This window comes from Xenopus tropicalis, chromosome 3, assembly GCF_000004195.4.
Source record: "Xenopus tropicalis strain Nigerian chromosome 3, UCB_Xtro_10.0, whole genome shotgun sequence".
NCBI lineage: Eukaryota > Metazoa > Chordata > Amphibia > Anura > Pipidae > Xenopus > Xenopus tropicalis.
In genome coordinates this window covers 17,532,907-17,550,883 of record NC_030679.2, presented here as the reverse complement: position 1 = coordinate 17,550,883, position 17,977 = coordinate 17,532,907, and the positions used below count along the sequence as shown (strand labels likewise).

The 17,977-nt window shown below is 41.0% G+C and overlaps 1 protein-coding gene across 4 annotated transcripts in view; it reads left to right on the top strand.

The window, feature by feature from the left end:
• gemin5 (gem nuclear organelle associated protein 5) overlaps positions 1 to 17,977 on the top strand; it is a 31,262-nt gene that overhangs the window by 142 nt on the left and 13,143 nt on the right. The window contains exons 1-22 of one of the 4 annotated variants that reach the window (XM_004912786.2): positions 21 to 109; positions 1,123 to 1,277; positions 2,914 to 3,068; positions 3,289 to 3,470; positions 4,154 to 4,302; positions 5,134 to 5,247; positions 5,504 to 5,636; positions 5,819 to 5,981; positions 6,388 to 6,600; positions 7,306 to 7,391; positions 8,071 to 8,153; positions 8,459 to 8,595; positions 8,810 to 8,883; positions 9,586 to 9,767; positions 12,081 to 12,220; positions 12,784 to 12,955; positions 13,926 to 14,138; positions 14,768 to 14,890; positions 15,576 to 15,698; positions 16,950 to 17,045; positions 17,339 to 17,476; positions 17,738 to 17,885. In XM_004912786.2, the coding sequence (XP_004912843.1) occupies positions 1,133 to 1,277; positions 2,914 to 3,068; positions 3,289 to 3,470; positions 4,154 to 4,302; positions 5,134 to 5,247; positions 5,504 to 5,636; positions 5,819 to 5,981; positions 6,388 to 6,600; positions 7,306 to 7,391; positions 8,071 to 8,153; positions 8,459 to 8,595; positions 8,810 to 8,883; positions 9,586 to 9,767; positions 12,081 to 12,220; positions 12,784 to 12,955; positions 13,926 to 14,138; positions 14,768 to 14,890; positions 15,576 to 15,698; positions 16,950 to 17,045; positions 17,339 to 17,476; positions 17,738 to 17,885 (2,969 nt within the window). In that variant the 5' untranslated portion in view covers positions 21 to 109; positions 1,123 to 1,132. Of the gene's footprint in view, positions 1 to 20; positions 110 to 1,122; positions 1,278 to 2,913; positions 3,069 to 3,288; positions 3,471 to 4,153; positions 4,303 to 5,133; positions 5,248 to 5,503; positions 5,637 to 5,818; positions 5,982 to 6,387; positions 6,601 to 7,305; positions 7,392 to 8,070; positions 8,154 to 8,458; positions 8,596 to 8,809; positions 8,884 to 9,585; positions 9,768 to 12,080; positions 12,221 to 12,783; positions 12,956 to 13,925; positions 14,139 to 14,767; positions 14,891 to 15,575; positions 15,699 to 16,949; positions 17,046 to 17,338; positions 17,477 to 17,737; positions 17,886 to 17,977 lie in introns of those variants that run through there. The other 3 variants (XM_031898703.1, XM_004912787.2, XM_031898704.1) reach the window with 3 other exon arrangements.

The window sequence follows — 17,977 nt, the reverse complement described above, 5'->3', positions numbered from 1 at the left end:
GAGAGATCCGCCAACCGGGGCTTTGTAGCTGAGGCCGCACAAGTCACAGTCTCTGCGCTGTTAGGGGTTGGCGGGAGTTTGTAGTTCAGGATTTGTTGAAGAGCCTCAGGTGGGCAGGACCTTTGATGTGTCTCTGTGCGGGGGGGGGGGGTTAATGATCTTAATAATGCACTTTCAATTCACTCTGTAATGGAATAACCACACGTCTGTCTATCTCTCAGCCTGTCTGCTTGTCTATATCTGTCTGCTTTTGTCTGTGCCAGACTGTCTGTTATGTTAGCCATCTTCTTCTTATAGATATTTACTATGTCCTATGGTAAATTCGATTGCAACGTGTGCAGCTCTCCTGTAGGCTTGTTTTGTCAAACATGGATTTTTGGGAGCTCTCATTGGTTTCTTCTATGACTTTCATTTATTACTGGAGTTAAAATGCAGTAAATTGTAACTGTCTTGAATTAAAATCCAATCAAATATGTCTCTTTATTATCACAATCAAATCATTTGCAACTACCAGAATCCCACTAATACAGTGTCAGTGGTTGGTAACTTGTAGTTACCTCTAACTATTATGTTTACCCACCTGATAATATGGTATTACTATATAGATAACCACACTATGTAATGTTATTTTATGACTTGCTATTCTTTGCTTAACTTCTGAAGTGCACCAAACACTGTCCCCTAACTGAAGGAGGTACAAGAAATAGATGGAAAGCCATACCCACCAAATACAGCCACAGTTGACCACTCAGTGCTATTAAGAAACATGCCCTGACTGATTTGTCAAGGCTCTGTGTGTCAGCCAGGGCACATTCCATTTAATAATGTTAAGAGCAGTGCCAGTCAAAACTTCCCATGTACAATTAGCCTTAGATGGCCATCATATATATGGATTCAGACCTATATGCCAGTTATGGTGCACCACTGTTTAAGGGAGGTGATTGGCTATTAAAAAGCTACAAAATCCTGCAACCATATCCCAGAAAAGCAGAAGCATACATGTGAGACATGTGACCGTGTTACAGGCTAAACAATGGTGAAAGAATCCTCCAGTCATGATGCTGTCAGTTGCCATGTGGAACATGATAACACGGGCTGATTATGTACCTGTTCGTTCTTTAGTCTTTTCAGGATGGGGGAACCAGATCGGATGCTCAGTGCGTCACCCAACTGGTACTGTAGCCGCTCCAGTGATGCTGCCGGTGGACTGTTCGGATTCGCTGCTCGAAATTCTGTCTACCTCCTGAACATTAATCTGCAGGAGCCTGGATTTTATGGTAACTTCAGTTTGCTCATCATTACCAACCCTGTTATCTGTGTGCAGTAAAACTACATGAGGTTTCTTAATTGTCAGGTAAGCTGGACATACCCAACAGGATGCCAAGTGAGCAGATCTTTGGCTGATTCAGGCTGTTTCAATTATTTGTCCCTCCTGGGCCAATGATCAGATCATAATGGAGACCAGTTGGGGGAGGATCTGGCAGATAATAGATGGACAGGTACCATTCATAGGCCAGTAAGCTACCGACTCTTTTTAAAGGGGCAGAGTTAGCAGCTTTTATTGTAAGACTAGCTTTATTCAAGCTTAGTGTAATGCTATTTAGTACTTTTGGTTGCCTGGGATATAAATAGTATTTCTGTAAATAACAACAAGAAGGTAAAATCACTGGTGAAAGTTGCAAGGTTTTTTGGCGCCCCCCAGGTATTCTAGTTGCTTACTTTAGGCCAGTCACCTCTTCTTCCAAAAGTGCACAGACCTGGGGTACTTTTCAGTGATTCACTTCTATACTCTTCTTGTGCCCCAGCATCCTCTGCGCTTGCTTGTGCGTAGTACGGAAATGGGTGAAGAATTGTACTGCGCATGCGCTTGCCCAGGGTGGTGCGGAGGATGTTGGGTCAGCGGACTGGCATGGCAGTGTGTTGAAGTAAGCAACTAGAATCACTTGGGGCTGGTTAACAATTTGGCACCCCCTCAGTGATTCTAGTTTTCCTTTTCCTTTAGAATTTTTCCAATAGATGTACTATAAATTGTGCAGATGATGCCACATGCCCAATGATGTCATGAGTGAGGGGTGCCTGCATTATTTGGTACTGTGGTGGCTTTAGCCAGTTGAATACAATATCCTGTGACGTCAGCATGGTCCTGTTATGCAGTGCCCATCAATACCAAGTGCCAATCAATGCCAAGGTTTTTCCTCCTGTACACAGCCAACTCTGGCATGTACACAGACTTCCATACTTGGCATTGCTGCTCCATGCTTTCTATCCTTCAGTAGAAGAGAGGCCCAGCACCTTCACTGGATGAAGTTTCAAGGTGCAAAATAGGTTTGTAATGTAGGTTCTGGAGGGTTGCAATTAGGGATGCACCGAATCCTGGATTTGGTTCGGGATTCGGGCCGAATCCAGCCTTTTTTTGATGGATTCGGGTTCGGGCGAATCCATGGTCCCGGCCGAACCGAATCCTAATTCGCATAAATTAGCATATGCTAGTTAGCATTCGGAAAGGGTTAAAATGTAGGGGGGCAACTTTTAACCCTTCACGATACTAATTAGCACATGCTGATTCGGATTCGGTTCGGGATTCGACAGAATCCATCAGGGTGGGTTCGGCAGAACCCAAAAAAGTGGGTTCGGTGCATTCCTAGTAACATTTTTCTATTTTTCTATTATTTCAGTGTCTGTACAGTGTTGTCTTGCCATTGCTCATATGTACCTTGCAGTGCTGGGAATCCAGTTTCAGCCAGGGCACTATCTGCAAGAGTTCATATGTTCACACCATGTTTGTGTGTGTGTGAGAGAGATAAGGACCCTAGACTGTAAGCTCCACTGGGCAGTGACTGACAGCTCTGTACAGTTTGGTGCTATATAAGTAAGAGATAATAATAAATATTTGTGTTTTCATTTTTGTTTCAGGAGAGCTGGTTGGACATACAGACCGCGTCTCTGGCTTTGCTTTTTCCCATTTCTCAGGCCAATCTCACCTGTGTGCCAGTAGCTCTGATGATGGTACTGTAAAGGTTTGGGACACGCAGACAAAGAACACTGTAACGGAGCACCATCTCCATCGGGTACGTATTGCATGGAACAATACTTTTATCCACCATTTTTTTATATCAGTAATTCTGTTTATGTTTTTATTTTGTGCACAAGCTGTTCATTATTGGTAAGGTGTCTCTAATAAACAGTAATGTTCAAGGCATATGAAAACTGTCCAATAACCAGTAGGAAAGCAGGAAGCCCAATACCAGCTTTTGGCTAATACTTCCTTTTTACTTTTCCTTTTATCAGAGTACAATTGCTGCTCTTCACTGGTCACCTTTAGTGAAGGATCTGCTGGTATCCGGGGATGAAAAAGGAGTATTGGTTTGTTTCTGGTGTAACCGAAATGACAGCCAGCAGTTTTTTCCAGAGCCAAGGACTATTTTCTGCCTTTCCTGCTCCCCGCACAAGGAGGACATTGTAGCTATAGGGTACACATTGAAATCTTTCCTTTGGAATTTAAAAATGTTCAGCAGCTCCATGACATAAATATTCTTGCTCCTAAACCTGCTTATCATCTGGCCCTGTTTCTGCCTATTTCCTGCTGGGCTGCATTAATCTATGTAAGCATGAGCCTAAAGCAGCCTGTGCATGCTCTGCTCCTTGCAAGTGATTATTTTTAGGTCACAAGACTTCTGTTTCTGCAAGTTTGTATACCAGCTCTACCATAGATCTTGGGTTAGGTCCCCCTGCCCATCTAAGATTTAGTCAGACCCTCCAGACTAACAACTGGGTTCCTAATATATAAAAAGATAGTCATAACAAGTCTCCCTTTATGTACAAGAATATGTATTCACCAGTATTCTCACTCTAACTGTCCTTCAGTGTGGGTACCTTGCCCACTGCTTTAGACTTCTTTCAGGGTGCAAAACAATAGTTTAGGAAGCTGTCATCTATACAGAGCAATTAAACTGAGAGCTTCACGCCACCTTTCAAATTAGAAAAAAGGTTAAACAAGAAAATGTATTGTGCAGAACACAATATATTTTATTAGTAATTGATTTGTTAAAAATGCATATTTACAGTTAAAGCATCATGAAGCATGCTTGCCCAAGAGAAGTAATTATTCTAAATGTGAAAATGTGCTATTTTAAAGTGCCATTATCTTTCATAGGTACAAAGATGGCATGATAGTGCTGGTGGATATCAGCCGCAGAGGAGATGTGTTGCATCGGCTACGAGGGCATGAAGAGGAGATACACTGTTTGGAATGGAGCCCCCATGCCTTGGAGTGTGACCTGCAACAAAAGCTGGAGGAGACAGGTTGAGCCAGGGTTGGGGGTGGTAAAGGTCCTCAGTACCTTCAGATGCAGAGTAATATTGTGTTGGCACAGTTTCATGGCATACATCTGTAAAGGCTTTAAGAACACTACTAGAGAGGTCCATGTATGGCCTGATTTTATTGCCAATAACATAATTCCATGGTTCAACCTGGCTACGATTAAGGGCTCTAGAGACACCTTACCAATAATGAATAGCTTGTGCACAAAATGCCATCCCACCAGCGAAAATGTAAATCGCCGGTGGGATGGCATATGCGGCGTCACGATTTCCCCAAAATTGCGGAAGTTGCCTTGAGAGGATAACTGTTTTGCTATTGCCTTTGCCCAGTAATCTATGAAAATGTTCCTAGCTCAGCTGGCAGTCCCACTTAATATGCCATATCCCCCATTCTGGCAGGCCAAAAGCTTTCTCTTTACCTTCAATAGCCCTTCTGCTGTGTTATAATTTCCTTAGGGCTCTGGCACACGGGGAGATTAGTCGCCCGCGACAAATCTTCCTTGTCGCAGGCGACTAATCTCCCCAAAACTACTTCTGTAGTTGAGCTAAACAATAATCCTCACATATTAATAGCCTTGTTATACCCAGCAAGAAAACCTGGACTTTTTTTCAGTATAAGCATAATGTAATTTTAACTGTTTTCATGTCACACTCATTTTAATCATCCATGCCGGTAACATAGATCAAAAGGAATCTGTGGAACACAGTACAGCGCTGGCACAATAGATCCCTAGATTCTGTGGTGGGTGGCACATAAAAGGTTGTTGGAAGTAGACATTATATTCACAGACTTAATTTGTTTTCCTCCCACAGAGATAAACACAGCCAATGGGGAGCTTCTTCCTGAGACAGAAAACAGGAGATGTTATCTGGCTTCTGGCAGCAAAGACCAGACTGTCCGTATCTGGAGTGCTTCTACAGGCAAAGGTGGGAATTACATAGCCTTGAACTACATCATCATAAAGCACAAACATTTTCTGTGGCACTTTGCAATAAATAAGGTATATGGCACATAATTCTGCCCTTCAAAGGAGTACATAGCCCTAAAGTAAATATCAGTAACCTTATACCCCTTGTGTATAATACTGATAGCAGAGTGAGACATCCGGAGATGGAACTTTATGTGTATCATATAAACATATCTGTAATATAATATATTTATCTCGTGCTTTTCAAACTGCAGCAGTTACAGTGTTGAAGCTGCCATACTTAAAAAGACGTGGAGGCGGAGTGGATCCAGCCATCAAGGAGCGGCTCTGGTTGACACTGCACTGGCCACCTGGCCATTCAACACAGATTCTGTCCAGTTGTTTTGGGTCTGTATTTGACTGCTAGCAATATGATGTCCTTTTATATTGCAACAATTCTATTTCTACCTGCTCAGTGAGATGTCATTCTTTTTCTGGTATTGTGCTTTATATATTTAAGTACGGCGTTGGGGTAGAGTGACTTCTCTTTTCATTTGAGTTCAGCAATATACATTTTATTTTTGCTGTAGGGGTGAATTGCTCCTGTGGGATTTAACCAAATCTGGGAAGCAGAAGTGGACTCTCCTTGGCACCTCTGATGGACAGAATCATTCTCGAATTGTCTTTAACCTTTGTTCTGTGGTCACTGAGGAAGGGAAAGAGCTCTTGCTGTCTACTTCCATGGACCGAGATGTGAGTTTCTCTTTAAATTATTTTGCTTTAAAGGACAAGGCAAGGAAGCGCTGCAGGTACCCCGGCCTGGTGCTCTTCTCTCCGAGCAGGGGCACCAGCCCAGGGTAAAAGGTAGGCGATTAAAGTCACTTGGGGGTGCCTAACATTTTGGCCTTTCCTTCTCCTTTAAGCTGTTATACACTGTTATAAGTTTTTTTCCCAGAAAGTACTTTTCCTTAAAAATTTGATTTTTCTACTATTAAATAGAAATACTGTCAGTGTCAATGCAAAGTCAAAACTTAATGTTGACCTTTCGTTAAAGTGATACTGACCCATTCCCAGAATTAACAGGAGCTTGTCACTATAAATAGTGGCGGAAATTAGCTTAATAATGTACTAATTGAAATGCTGCCCTTTTCTTTCCCAGGTGAAATGTTGGGATCTGGGTTCCCTGTCCTGCTGCTGGTCCCTAACTTCCCTCGGTGGCTTTGTATACAGCCTAGCTTTCTCCCCGGTAGCAGCTGGCAGCCTGGCTGTTGGGGTGGGGGACAGCATGATCCGTGTATGGAATACAATGTCGGTTGTCAATGCATATGATGTGAAGACCCTGTGGCAGGGCATCAGATCCAAGGTCACTGCGGTAAGCAGCCTTTGCGTAATGTAAGCTACCAGTATATGCAGCCATACAATCAGTGTCAACAAATGCAGAGTGGGATTTCCTATTGCACCTCTCACTAGTTTTGCCACATGTATCACAGCCCAAATGACAGCACTAGATGGTCAGATTGCCCCTAATGTTATCTACGCATGCAGGAGTTTAAGGCAATGGAAATATAACTATGGAAATTCAGAAATTTGAAACTATTTCAAATTTGGACATTTAGAGGCATATTTATTAAAATGTGATTTTACAGCTGAATATATAAAAACTCACCCAGGTTTTCTTCATTCCTATAGAATTTTTAAAAGCGTATTTATCAAATGGTGAGTTCTAATTTTCACCCATTGATAAATACACATCTAAAAATCCCATAGAAATGAATAAAATGCGGATGAGTTTTAATGTATTAAGCTCTAAACTTACATTTTGATAAAGAGGGCAGGTGATATTAAGGTCTTTATAAATGGTTACAATTTCTGCTGTTCTGCCTCTCAGGCTACATAATGTAAGGAATTTATGTTCAGTAGGAGGGTTTTAGTTTAAAGTTAATTTTATTGTCCATTTGCACTGATTAAACTGATAATGAGAACAGCAGGCAGAAACTCTGAGTCTGCAATGGGATATTTTGGCTTAGAAAATAGGTTGATATTCTGCATTGATAGTTTTCCTTCTTGCCTAATGCAGCTGTCATGGCATCCGACCAAAGAGGGCAGTCTTGCTTTTGGCACCGAGGATGGGAAAGTTGGCATCTTTGAGGTCTACATCAGCAAGTAAGGACTGAGCTGTGATAATGTGTACAGCCAACACTGTTATTTGTGTCATATAGAAATAATAGCAATATTGTAGCCACTATAAGCTACCAAATCAGCCCCTCCAGAGTGAGTTGGCATCTTATTGGCCCATTTATGTAGCTTGCCCAACAGCCTGCTTGACTGACATGGCTGAAAAGTGAATAGGCAGGTTGAGTTTTTACCACATTGGCAAACCCTCTCCTGATAGCCCAACTTGGCTGCAAATGCAGGTTAACCACTTTTAGATTAGTGTGATATGTGGCATTTTTTCCCAGAACACAGGCCTGCAATGCAGCCTGAGGAATCCAGTTTGTGATGGTGTGTGCAGCTCTGTGTGAGCTAGCAATCTAACTAGTTTATAATTTAGCCTAGTTTTTACTAGCCTATCAAAGCTAGTTTGAGCATACCGCTATGTCCAATTCAGTCATTACTGGGATCAGTTATTATGCAAATCCCAACATCTGTCCAAATCTGGATATTTTTGGCTGCCCCCAATCATTAGGACAATTGGCAGTACTCAGGATTTGCTTTGAAACTACACAATAGTATGAAATTAGAAAGATATATGGATTGTTAAGGGGCATCTATATAGGACAGGAACTGTTTGTTGATTTCTTGTCATAAGAAACATTTTGGGCATTTTTTTTTTTTTTAACAGACCCCCTCAGATTTCTGCTACATACCACAAAAAGACTGTTTATTCCTTATCATGGGGACCTCTGCTGCCTCCATTCTCATTTGGTGAGCTCTCTTTCCCCCCTCCATCCCTCTAGTTTGTCTTTGGACTTGGTGTCAGCAGTATCCAGGTTTAACTTGCCTTTTGCTTTTGATATACTGTAATGTATTTACTCGTCTGTGGCCATCTTTTGGGCAGCTATATTAAATATGATATATTATATTAGGCTCTCCCCAGTACTTTAACTAAAGATTAAAATAAATTTTACCCATATATTTTCTGAACATAGACATCAAATATAAAGGTAAACTATGGAAGATGTCTTTGTTTTCCTTACTTGGAATACAGCCATTATTATTATTTTTTACAGGAGCAGAAGGGGACCGTCCTACTTATACACTGTACAGCTGTGGGGGGGAAGGGGTTATTTACCAGCACAATCCTTGGAAACTGACAGATGAAGCCAGTAATATTAACAAGCTGATCCGGGACACCAATGACATCAAAGTGAGTGCAAAGAGTGTATTAAAGGAATTACAGTCAGCTCTGTCTCCTTTGCCTTTCATGTACCAAGCAGGGCAGATTATATGATATGACCAAATGAGCCATAGGGTTTTTGCAGAATAGAGTGCTGAGTAGTTATATGGTTTCTCTTGCCTAATTTGTGCCTTATTTGTAATCAGTTTATTCTTGGGGTTTAGTGGATTTTTTTCTTTTGCAGCACAAGTTACCAGCACACACAGAGTTAAGCTGGAGACCTGATGGACAGTATTTAGCTATTGGCAATGAAGATGGGTGAGACCCTTAATATTTTTTTCCCCACTATGCTTCTTTTAGAGGAAGTGGCACACATAAATGGAATGTGCCATTTTGAAAATGTAACATTAAAGAGCAGCACACCGAACTTAATAGGAAACACAGACAGTTCTTACTTGAAAATGTATGTGTGGTTATAACATCACAGTGTAACAAACTGCCTTTCACTGCAACCCATGAAGTCATAGGGAGTTTTAAGAAAATGCAGTTCATGTTCAAAAGTACATGTTGGTCTCAGCTCTCTCTCTAACTCTATCCAAGGCAGCCCCAGCAACTTATGGTCATAGCTTTTACCCTGCATTTGCACTCTGGTTGCCTCCATTGATTGGATCCACCTCACTTTAATTTTATTTCCTGTTTTGTGTAAATATTTTATGTCTTAAATTAATATATGCCTAATAAGTATATGTGTTTATAATATAATGATACATTCATTTAAAACCTAATCCTATTTCTGTTAAACTACTATGAACCATCAGAGGCTCTGATTGGCCGTTTGAGTGCTTCTGTATGATTGGTTGTTTTAGCTTTAAATATTGTGAGATATCTTATGCCTCTTAAGGCATAAAAATGCAGAGGGCCTGTATTTTGGGGCAAATCTAATTTGCCAGCCTGCTGAAGTACTGCTCTGCCACATATTCTTTTGCTGTGATATAATTTAACCCTCTAACATCTAAACAGAACCATTGAGGTCTTCCACACTCAGCGTCTGCAGCTTATCTGTACCATTCAGCAGCATCACAAGCTAGTGAATGCTGTGCGCTGGCATCATGGCCATAGCCAAGACCCTGACTTGAACTTTCTGCTGGCATCTGGATCTAACAATGCTACTGTCTACGTGCACAACCTGAAAGGGCCCCTGGGTAAGTATTTGTTACAATAATATTCCTCTGGTTGAACAGTGCAGTCAATTCAAGGTGGCCTAGTCTAAAATGTTATTGGAGCTTGTGTTGGTGATGGTGGCATTTTAGTGCCAATAAATTATCCACAATAGTGCAAGCTAGAACCCTATATTTATACTGCAGAAAGCTTTACTATACCTGAATAAATAGCCCTAGAAGCTCCCTCAGTTTGTTTAAGATAGCAGCTGCCCTTTTAGCTTGGTCTCAGTAGCTTCTGTGTGCAGCTCTAGGGGCTGGTGGCTCAGATCCTACATTCAGATGGGAGGGGGGGTGCATTCTTATGGGAGGGGGGAGCAGGAGAGAGGAGAGAGCTTTGCAGACTCTAGCCCCTGGAATGAAGGTTTTTCTGAGAGAGAAGTCTGATACTGTAGTACAGGGGTGCCCAGACTTTGTCACCCTGTGATCTACTCTTGCCACTTGGCCTCCGCCTGGAGATCTCCCACAGTTAAAATAGTGTGATGTCTATCATTTGGCGCAACAAGCAAGAAAAAGCATCAATCGATGTTTAACAAATACTCATAGCAATATATAAATGCAGTGCCAAATTCACATTTAATACCCACATAACATTATTCAAGTGCCAACTTCAAGTTTAATGTGAAAGGATTGTAGTAGTTTTTACTTCCCTTCTTCATGGCCCACTTTGTAGTCTGCACACAGAAACATATCTATAAAGTGGGAACAAATATATACAGTGGCCTGGTGGGGACAATCTATACTGGAATGAAATTACAAAGACGGATGGCTTGAGCAGCTGCACTCAAAAGGTCCAGTATGCTGGGGGGGAAAAAGAAGCAGCGGGATGTCATCCCACTGCATTCCAAATCAAGGTCTACCAGAAACCTTAAAGTCATCTACTGGTAGACCACAATCTACCTTTTGGGCGCCCCTGCTGTAGTACATGTGTACACAAAAGGAGATAAGAAATCCTGTGTTACTTTTGATAGAGGACTCAGTACAGCTTTTCTTTGTTTATGGTTGTATTTACATAAACCTTTCTGATAAAGCTTACTTAGTTTTTACCTTTCCTTCTACTTTAAAGGAGAAGGAAAGGCTAAGTCATTTGGGGGTGCCAAAATGTTAGGCACGCCCAAGTGACTCTAAGCGCTTTCCTTTTACCCTGGGCTGGTGCCCCTGTTAGGAGAGAACCGCACCAGCCTGGGGCAGCTGCAGCGAGCGTCTCCTCTTCCTTTGCACGCTTGCACATGCACAGTAGAGTGAAAAGCCGAACTTTAAAAAAAAAAAAAAGTCAGCTTTGTCACTCTACTGCGCATGCGCCGGCCCAGGGATTCTGTAGACAGAAGACATACAGAAGAGGAAATATTCGCTGCAGCTACCGGGATGGTGCTGTTTTCTCCTAACAGGGACACAAGCCCAGGGTAAAAGGTAAGAGTCACTTGGTGGTGCCTAACATTTTGGCACCCCCAAGTGGCTTAGCCTTTCCTTCTTTTAAGCCTACTAAAAAATAATTTGATCGTTAAATCCAATAGTATTGTTTTGCTTTTAATAAAGATTAATTATATCTTAGGTGGGATCTAGTACAATGTTCTGTTTTGTTATTACAGAGAAAAAGGAAATCATTTTTAAAAATTTAAAATATTTGCTTATATAGTCTATGGGAAATTACCTTCTGTAATTCGGAGCTTTCTGGATAACGGATCCCATACCGGTACCTATTCTGTTATAGATTAATTATATCTCTCTTTAAAAGCTATGGGCAGACTAAGGGGGTGTTCCTGCTGCTTCTTTAGGCTAATGTCCCACGCAGAGATTAGTCATCTGTGATAGATCTCTGCTTACAGGGACAATTGATCTCTCCTAAACGCCTTTCCACCAGTGACAATCTAACATTCTAATATAGAATATAAATATCACATTGTAAGGCTGCTTAGCAATAATACAGATTATTAGTTCATGATAGTTCTGAAACCAGTGCAATTAGCATCAGATTTGATAATCAACCCTATAACATCACCTTCTGTGACAGACAAACCTTCTGCTTGATAATTTGTGATGACCCCTAAGCTAAGGTTTTTAAATGCCCAGAACAGTGTCACTGACATATCCAAGATAGGGAGCTCCTGTAAAAACTGTAAAAGCCTGGATCATTAGTACTATAGATATGCTGAACCTTTAGGTTGCTGCAATAACTTCAGTATATAAAATATGGCATTTATAACCATATTCATTTTTGACATTTAGTTCTCTTTTAACTTGATGGGACCTATCCTCTTTTTGCAACTATAAATATATAATTTTGCTATTTGACTGCAGAGAATCCAACAGATTCCCCAGTCACCATCACTGAGCCTTTCCGTACCTTGCCTGGACACACTGCAAAGATCACAAGCCTGTCATGGAGCCCTCACCACGATGCCAGACTGGTGTCTGCCAGTTATGATGGTACTGCCCAGGTAACAGGAAAATGCTTTTTGAGAATAAAGTCTAGTCTGCTATAATATTTGAATTTTAAGGCCAACAAAAACTTCAGGCAAAAAGTTTGTTGCTTGTTTATTACATGTTATTTCTCTTATTTATAGCTAGGGTTGACATTCACTTTACTTTCCTACAGATGTTTAGCAAGAGGTGAAGGGTGAGGTGTCCATGCTAATGCAATAGTCTTCAGTGCAAAGCCTTGTGGGACAGCTGTATCTTTAAGCTAGCTCACCACAGGTTAGACACTTCTGCCTATAGATCTTTCTTATCCATGCAATAAGCTTAGTAAGGTCCATCTATCTATCTATCTATCTATCACTATCCACCACCATCACAACATTATATACAAGGGAACAGGCAGGGAGTAGCACATATGCTCTCCCACAGTGCACTAGTCACAAATGAAACTTGCAGGTAACACAGGGTATGTTTTCTTATCAAAGGCCAATGGTCAGTGGATTTATATTGTTCTGTACATGTGCATCATGTGTCATGGCAATTGTTTGCTTCAGTGCAGCCACAAACATTTCCTTACTTTCAGGTATGGGATGTTCTGCAGGAAGAGCCACTCAGTAACTATCGTGGGCACAAAGGAAGACTGCTTTCTGTTCAGTGGTCTCCTGTGGAGCCAGACCAGGTGTGGACAGGAGCTGATGACTTTTGCCTTCATAGCTGGTCTGTATCAAAGCAAGAGCATAGCAGGCCTCCCAAAGGTCAGTTCTGTTTAAATCAGTGTAGCCCCCAGTTTGCTAGCTTGTATACCTGCAGAATAGTTGTTCTTGCTGTTATAAAAACACATCATTGACTTTTCACAAGAAATCTCTGTGTTGCCAGTCTTTTCTGCAATAATTTTTAAGTTTACTGTGCACCCAAGGCAAGTACAGGTATGGGATCCGTTATCCGGAAACCTGTTAACCAGAAAGTTCCGAATTACGGAAAGGTCATCTCCCATAGACTCCATTATAAGGAAATAATTCTAATTTTTAAAAATGATTGCAATTTGCTCTGTAATGATAAAACAGTACCATGTACTTAATCCCAACTATGATAAAATTAATCCTTTTTGGAGGCAAAACAAGCCTATTGGGTTTATTCAATATTTAAATGATTTTAGCAGACTTAAGTTATGGAGATCCAAATTACAGAAAGATTCCTTATACGGAAAACCCTAGGTCCCAAGCATTCTGGATAACAGGTTCCATACCTGTACTGTAGTGGCATGCCACCTCATGGTTTGTAATGATCTATTTATTTAAATGTATTCTGTGATGTTGCTACCTCTTTTCTGGTGTAATTCTCATTTATGCAGGCTCACTTTTATTTTTAAATAGCTATTCGCTTAAATAGTTTTAAACTTTTAGTTTCCCTTTCTTTTGCTCATAATACAGCAGAAGGACTGAAAGTAACAAAGTAATCAGACAATAGTGGAACATTGTTTAGTTCAATGTGTGTGCCATGGGTTATTGGCTTGAACTTTTTTTTTTTTTTGAATTTTGGGTGATAACTGCATATACAGGATGATGCATTTAGCATCAATGTCTATTGTTAGCAGTATGTTGTGAATCAAGGGTGTTTAAGCAAGTAGCAGCAATCCTAACTACTCTACACTATATTTTTATGTGCAAATACAGATTTTACTTTTTGTAGCTTATTTTTAAACACAATGTTTTTTGGATCTTTTAGGGAAAAAAGCCACTGAGCTTGAAAAAAAGCGTACCCTTCAACCAAAACCAAAAGCCAAGAAGAAGAAAAAGTTAGACACCCCCAAAGAGGAGGCAGGAAGAGAGGTACAGAGGGGAGAAAAGGAAAGCCCTCTAACACAGAATGGGACATCCGATCAAGAGGAGGGACAGGGGACTCCTGAGCCAGAGGCAGCTGACAGAGGCTTACATGAAGGTAAGATTCAAATATAAGCAGTTTATGTTTTGCCATACAAGTTGTATTAGCATAGCTGTTGATCTAAATTGAAGCATTTGTTTGTGTTCAGTGGCTCATATGTTAAGGGACGGGGCAAGCCATTGCACGCTAAGGTACAGAAAATTGCATTAATCCCTGGTAGAGTGTAAATGTTGATCTGTACCTTGAGGTGGTTCTTCTTGAGCAAGCAGTAAGTACAGTGCTTCTTATGTGACTCAGGTGTACATGCTTGTAAGGGTACCCTCAATTGCCACTCCTTATACAGCAAGCACAAATACAGGGAACCCAGATGCTATGTACTTAGATTGGAACCTTCCTTATTCCCAAACTGATTGATACTCATAGTACATGGATATGGGTTGGGATTGGTTGGCAACCATATGTACCAACATTTTTGCAAGAAAATCAGTTGAGTAGACTAGAAAACTTTGGTGGGAAGAAAGAATAATCATTTTTTTTAAGCAGTGGGACAGATTAAAATCCTCTCATGGCAATTTACATTGGAGATTACATTTTAAAGGTATTCTCAGTAATGGTTAATAGTTAAAAGTATACAACTATATTTAGTTTGGGTTTTAATCAGCTGCAACTTTATATTATGCTTCCAGCAGATGTAGAATGTCCTTTTCAGCCAGTGGTCCCTTCTCCAGTTCCTGCTCAGGACAAGCACAGTCCCATTTCATTTGCTAAGACTGTACCAGTTAGGAAGGACCTGGCCAAAGAACGAGCAGGTACTGATTCAGTCCTTTACTCACTATTGTACCATATTTTATTTCCTCTTCCCTGCAGTAATTGCTTATGCGCAGCATGAATAATTTAAGTGAATGGTTAGTATTTGGATGAATAGTAATGTCTTTCCAAATAGCCAACAGGGCAGAGTTTCTTAAACTAGGGGTCCCCATGCAGTTTAAGGTAACTCAACATGATCCAGAGCTGCTTCAAGTTCTTGATGGCAGGAAAGCAGTGTGCAAGTTTGTTTCAAAATTAGGTTAGCTTTAGTGAGAAGCAAAAGCACAAAACAACCCTGCACACTGCTGCCCTGCCATTTCAAACTCCGAGCAGGGCTGATCATTTTAGTGTTGTCCATCCAGTGGCCTCATAAGATTTGTGCGCTCAGTAATCAGAGCTAGCAAAGACGCAATGGATCGTATTTTTTTATAAAAAAAAAAAAGTACAGTTTTTGTCATGGATGTAAATTATAATTAGGTTTCTTTTTGGGACTGGGCAGGCTATTCGTTTTTGACTTTACATCCTCTTTAAAACATGGTGCATAACTGGTAATTAAAATAGTTGAAGTTTACAAATATCCCTGCCTGAATGGTGACAGTGATGAGCTGCATAGTGGAAGACACTAAATTAGGTTGCCTTATCCCTAAATACTTGCTGTGACTGTATTATACCGTGTTCCTGTTGCAGATCTGCAAATCAGGAAGAAGAAGAGTCGATCGTTGCTTCCCATCAGCACCAGCAAAGATCACCGATCTAAAGAAGAGCAACACCGAGACTGTGTTAAGTTGGCAACTGTTGTATGTGCGAAGGGTAATTTTTCCATTTCTGGCTTTTGGCACTGTACCTTTAAGAACACAATAACATTATCTTATCTGGTTGTCTGTAATATTCAGAACTGGAAATTATCAGTAGCAACATACACTGCTCATTAATGTTGCCAGCAGGATGTAGTGTCCCTTTGCTTGAAGCTACCTGGCAAACAGGTAGATTTCAAGCATATTCACAAAACACCCAAAACTGCCCCCATTCCATGTGAATGGGAATCACCACCAAGTACCCAGCGCAGTCCCAGCCATCTGCCCCATGCTTAAAGGGGTTGTTCAGCTTTGAGTTAACATTTAGTAAAATTCTGAGACAATTTCCAATTGGCCTTCATTTTTTATTATTTGAGGTTTTTTATAATGATTTTACTTTTTGCTTGGCAGCTCTCCAATTTGAATTTTCAGCAGCTATCTGGTTGCTAGGGTCCAAATTACCTTAGCAAACAGGGAGTTGTTTTAATGAGAGACTGGAATATGAATAGGTGAGGGTCTCATTTGAAAGATAAGTAATAAAAAAGAACAATAAAATTGTGGCTTCACAGAGGAAGAAGCCAAATAATTGAAAAACTATAACAAATGAGTAATGAAGACCGTTTTGAAATGCTGAAGAGCCAGTTGGTAGATATGTAGGGCTATCTTTGCAATATCACCTTTGCACCTGGTGGAAATTTCTCTGGTTAAATATGTTATATTTTAGAGAGATGTTATATACTGAATCCTCCACAAAATAGTTGGTCTTTTATCCAATGTGGTGCATTCCTAGATTATTTCACCTTTAAAACTCTTGGTGTCCACCATTTTTCATATTCTATTAGCTATAGGCACTCATTTGTTGAATGGAAAAAGAGATTGGAGAAGTAGAGGGGGGGTGGTGCATGGAGGAAGCAGGTTGGGATTTGAGTTTGGAAAAGGAAGAGGAGAGGGCACGGGATAAGTAAAGTACACAGAATTGGGGAATGAGCATGAAGGAGGTAGAGAGGCCCGAAGATTGGAGAGGAAGTGTTGAGGTCATATTATAATGAAGAACCACTCTTTACAAAGGTGTCGGATTCCCCAGGGTTGTGTCCATCACCAATAAAGTTGTTGTAGAATGAGTATTTAAACCCTATTGGTGTGTGACACAACCTGAATGGAGCCTAAATAATCCTTAACCATAGCATTTGCATGACATTTTTTGATCCATTGTACATCCAACTTCTGTTGTTGTCCATAACGTGAACCCCTCTATCTTCCTTCACAGATTTGGAAGAGAAATCTCATTTTCACTCGGAGGACACAATGCACCTGGGACTATACAGTGACCGAGCAGCCCTTTATCACCTTATGGAGGAGGAGGGTTTGTTCAATTTTCATATCTTACACCGCTGCACCCTTACTTATATATAAGCAAATGGGTCATATTGCTGTGGACAGTCCTGGACTACATAACTGGTCCAGTTACTATCAATATCAGATGGCAGCAACCAGCAAACCAAATACAAAGTATAAGGGATAAAGTGCTGCCTGTTATAAAATAAGAAGTGAGTAAGGAATTCATAAATGTGTTAGGGCACAAGGCTATAGGTGCTTGCAGTGTTTTGCTTTATTCCTGTTTCTTGCACTGATTATGGCTTCCTGTTTGGTTTGCAGGTAAGGCTCATCTGGAGAATGGGCACCCTGAGCTCCAGCATCAAATTATGCTTTGGAAAGGGGATCTGAAGGGGACTTTGCAACTGGCTGCAGAGAGGGGTGAACTGACTGATCAGCTGGTGGCGCTGTCTCCCGTAGGTGAGTGAAGGACCTCATATACAAACAGCAGAGAACAAGATGCTATAAAACAGAGCATTCCAACATTTCCTCTTGGTGCCTGTAGTGTTGCTGTCAAGAATCTAGGGGCCTGTGTTTTCCAAACCTTGCCCCAGATCCAAAAAGAACTGTTTACTGCTTCCTTTCCTAGTGGTGGTCCTGGGGGTATGCAGTTGTGGAATAGATGCCTGACTTAACTCTGATGCCCTTATGTAAAAATTGTCCTCTCCTCTCCCTCTTTAGCCGGATACAAGGTCTGGCTATGGACCGTTGAAGCCTTTGTGAAACAGCTGTGCTTTCATGAGCAGTACGTGAAAGCCGCTTCCCACCTGCTGTCCATTAATAAAGTGTATGAAGCCGTGGAACTGCTCAAGGGGAACCACCTCTACAGGTCTGAACATCAGTGTCAGGGAAAGACAAAAGTACATGTCCCAGCATGCTCACTCAGTATGGTTTGGAGGTTAGCGGGCAGCATTGGAAAAC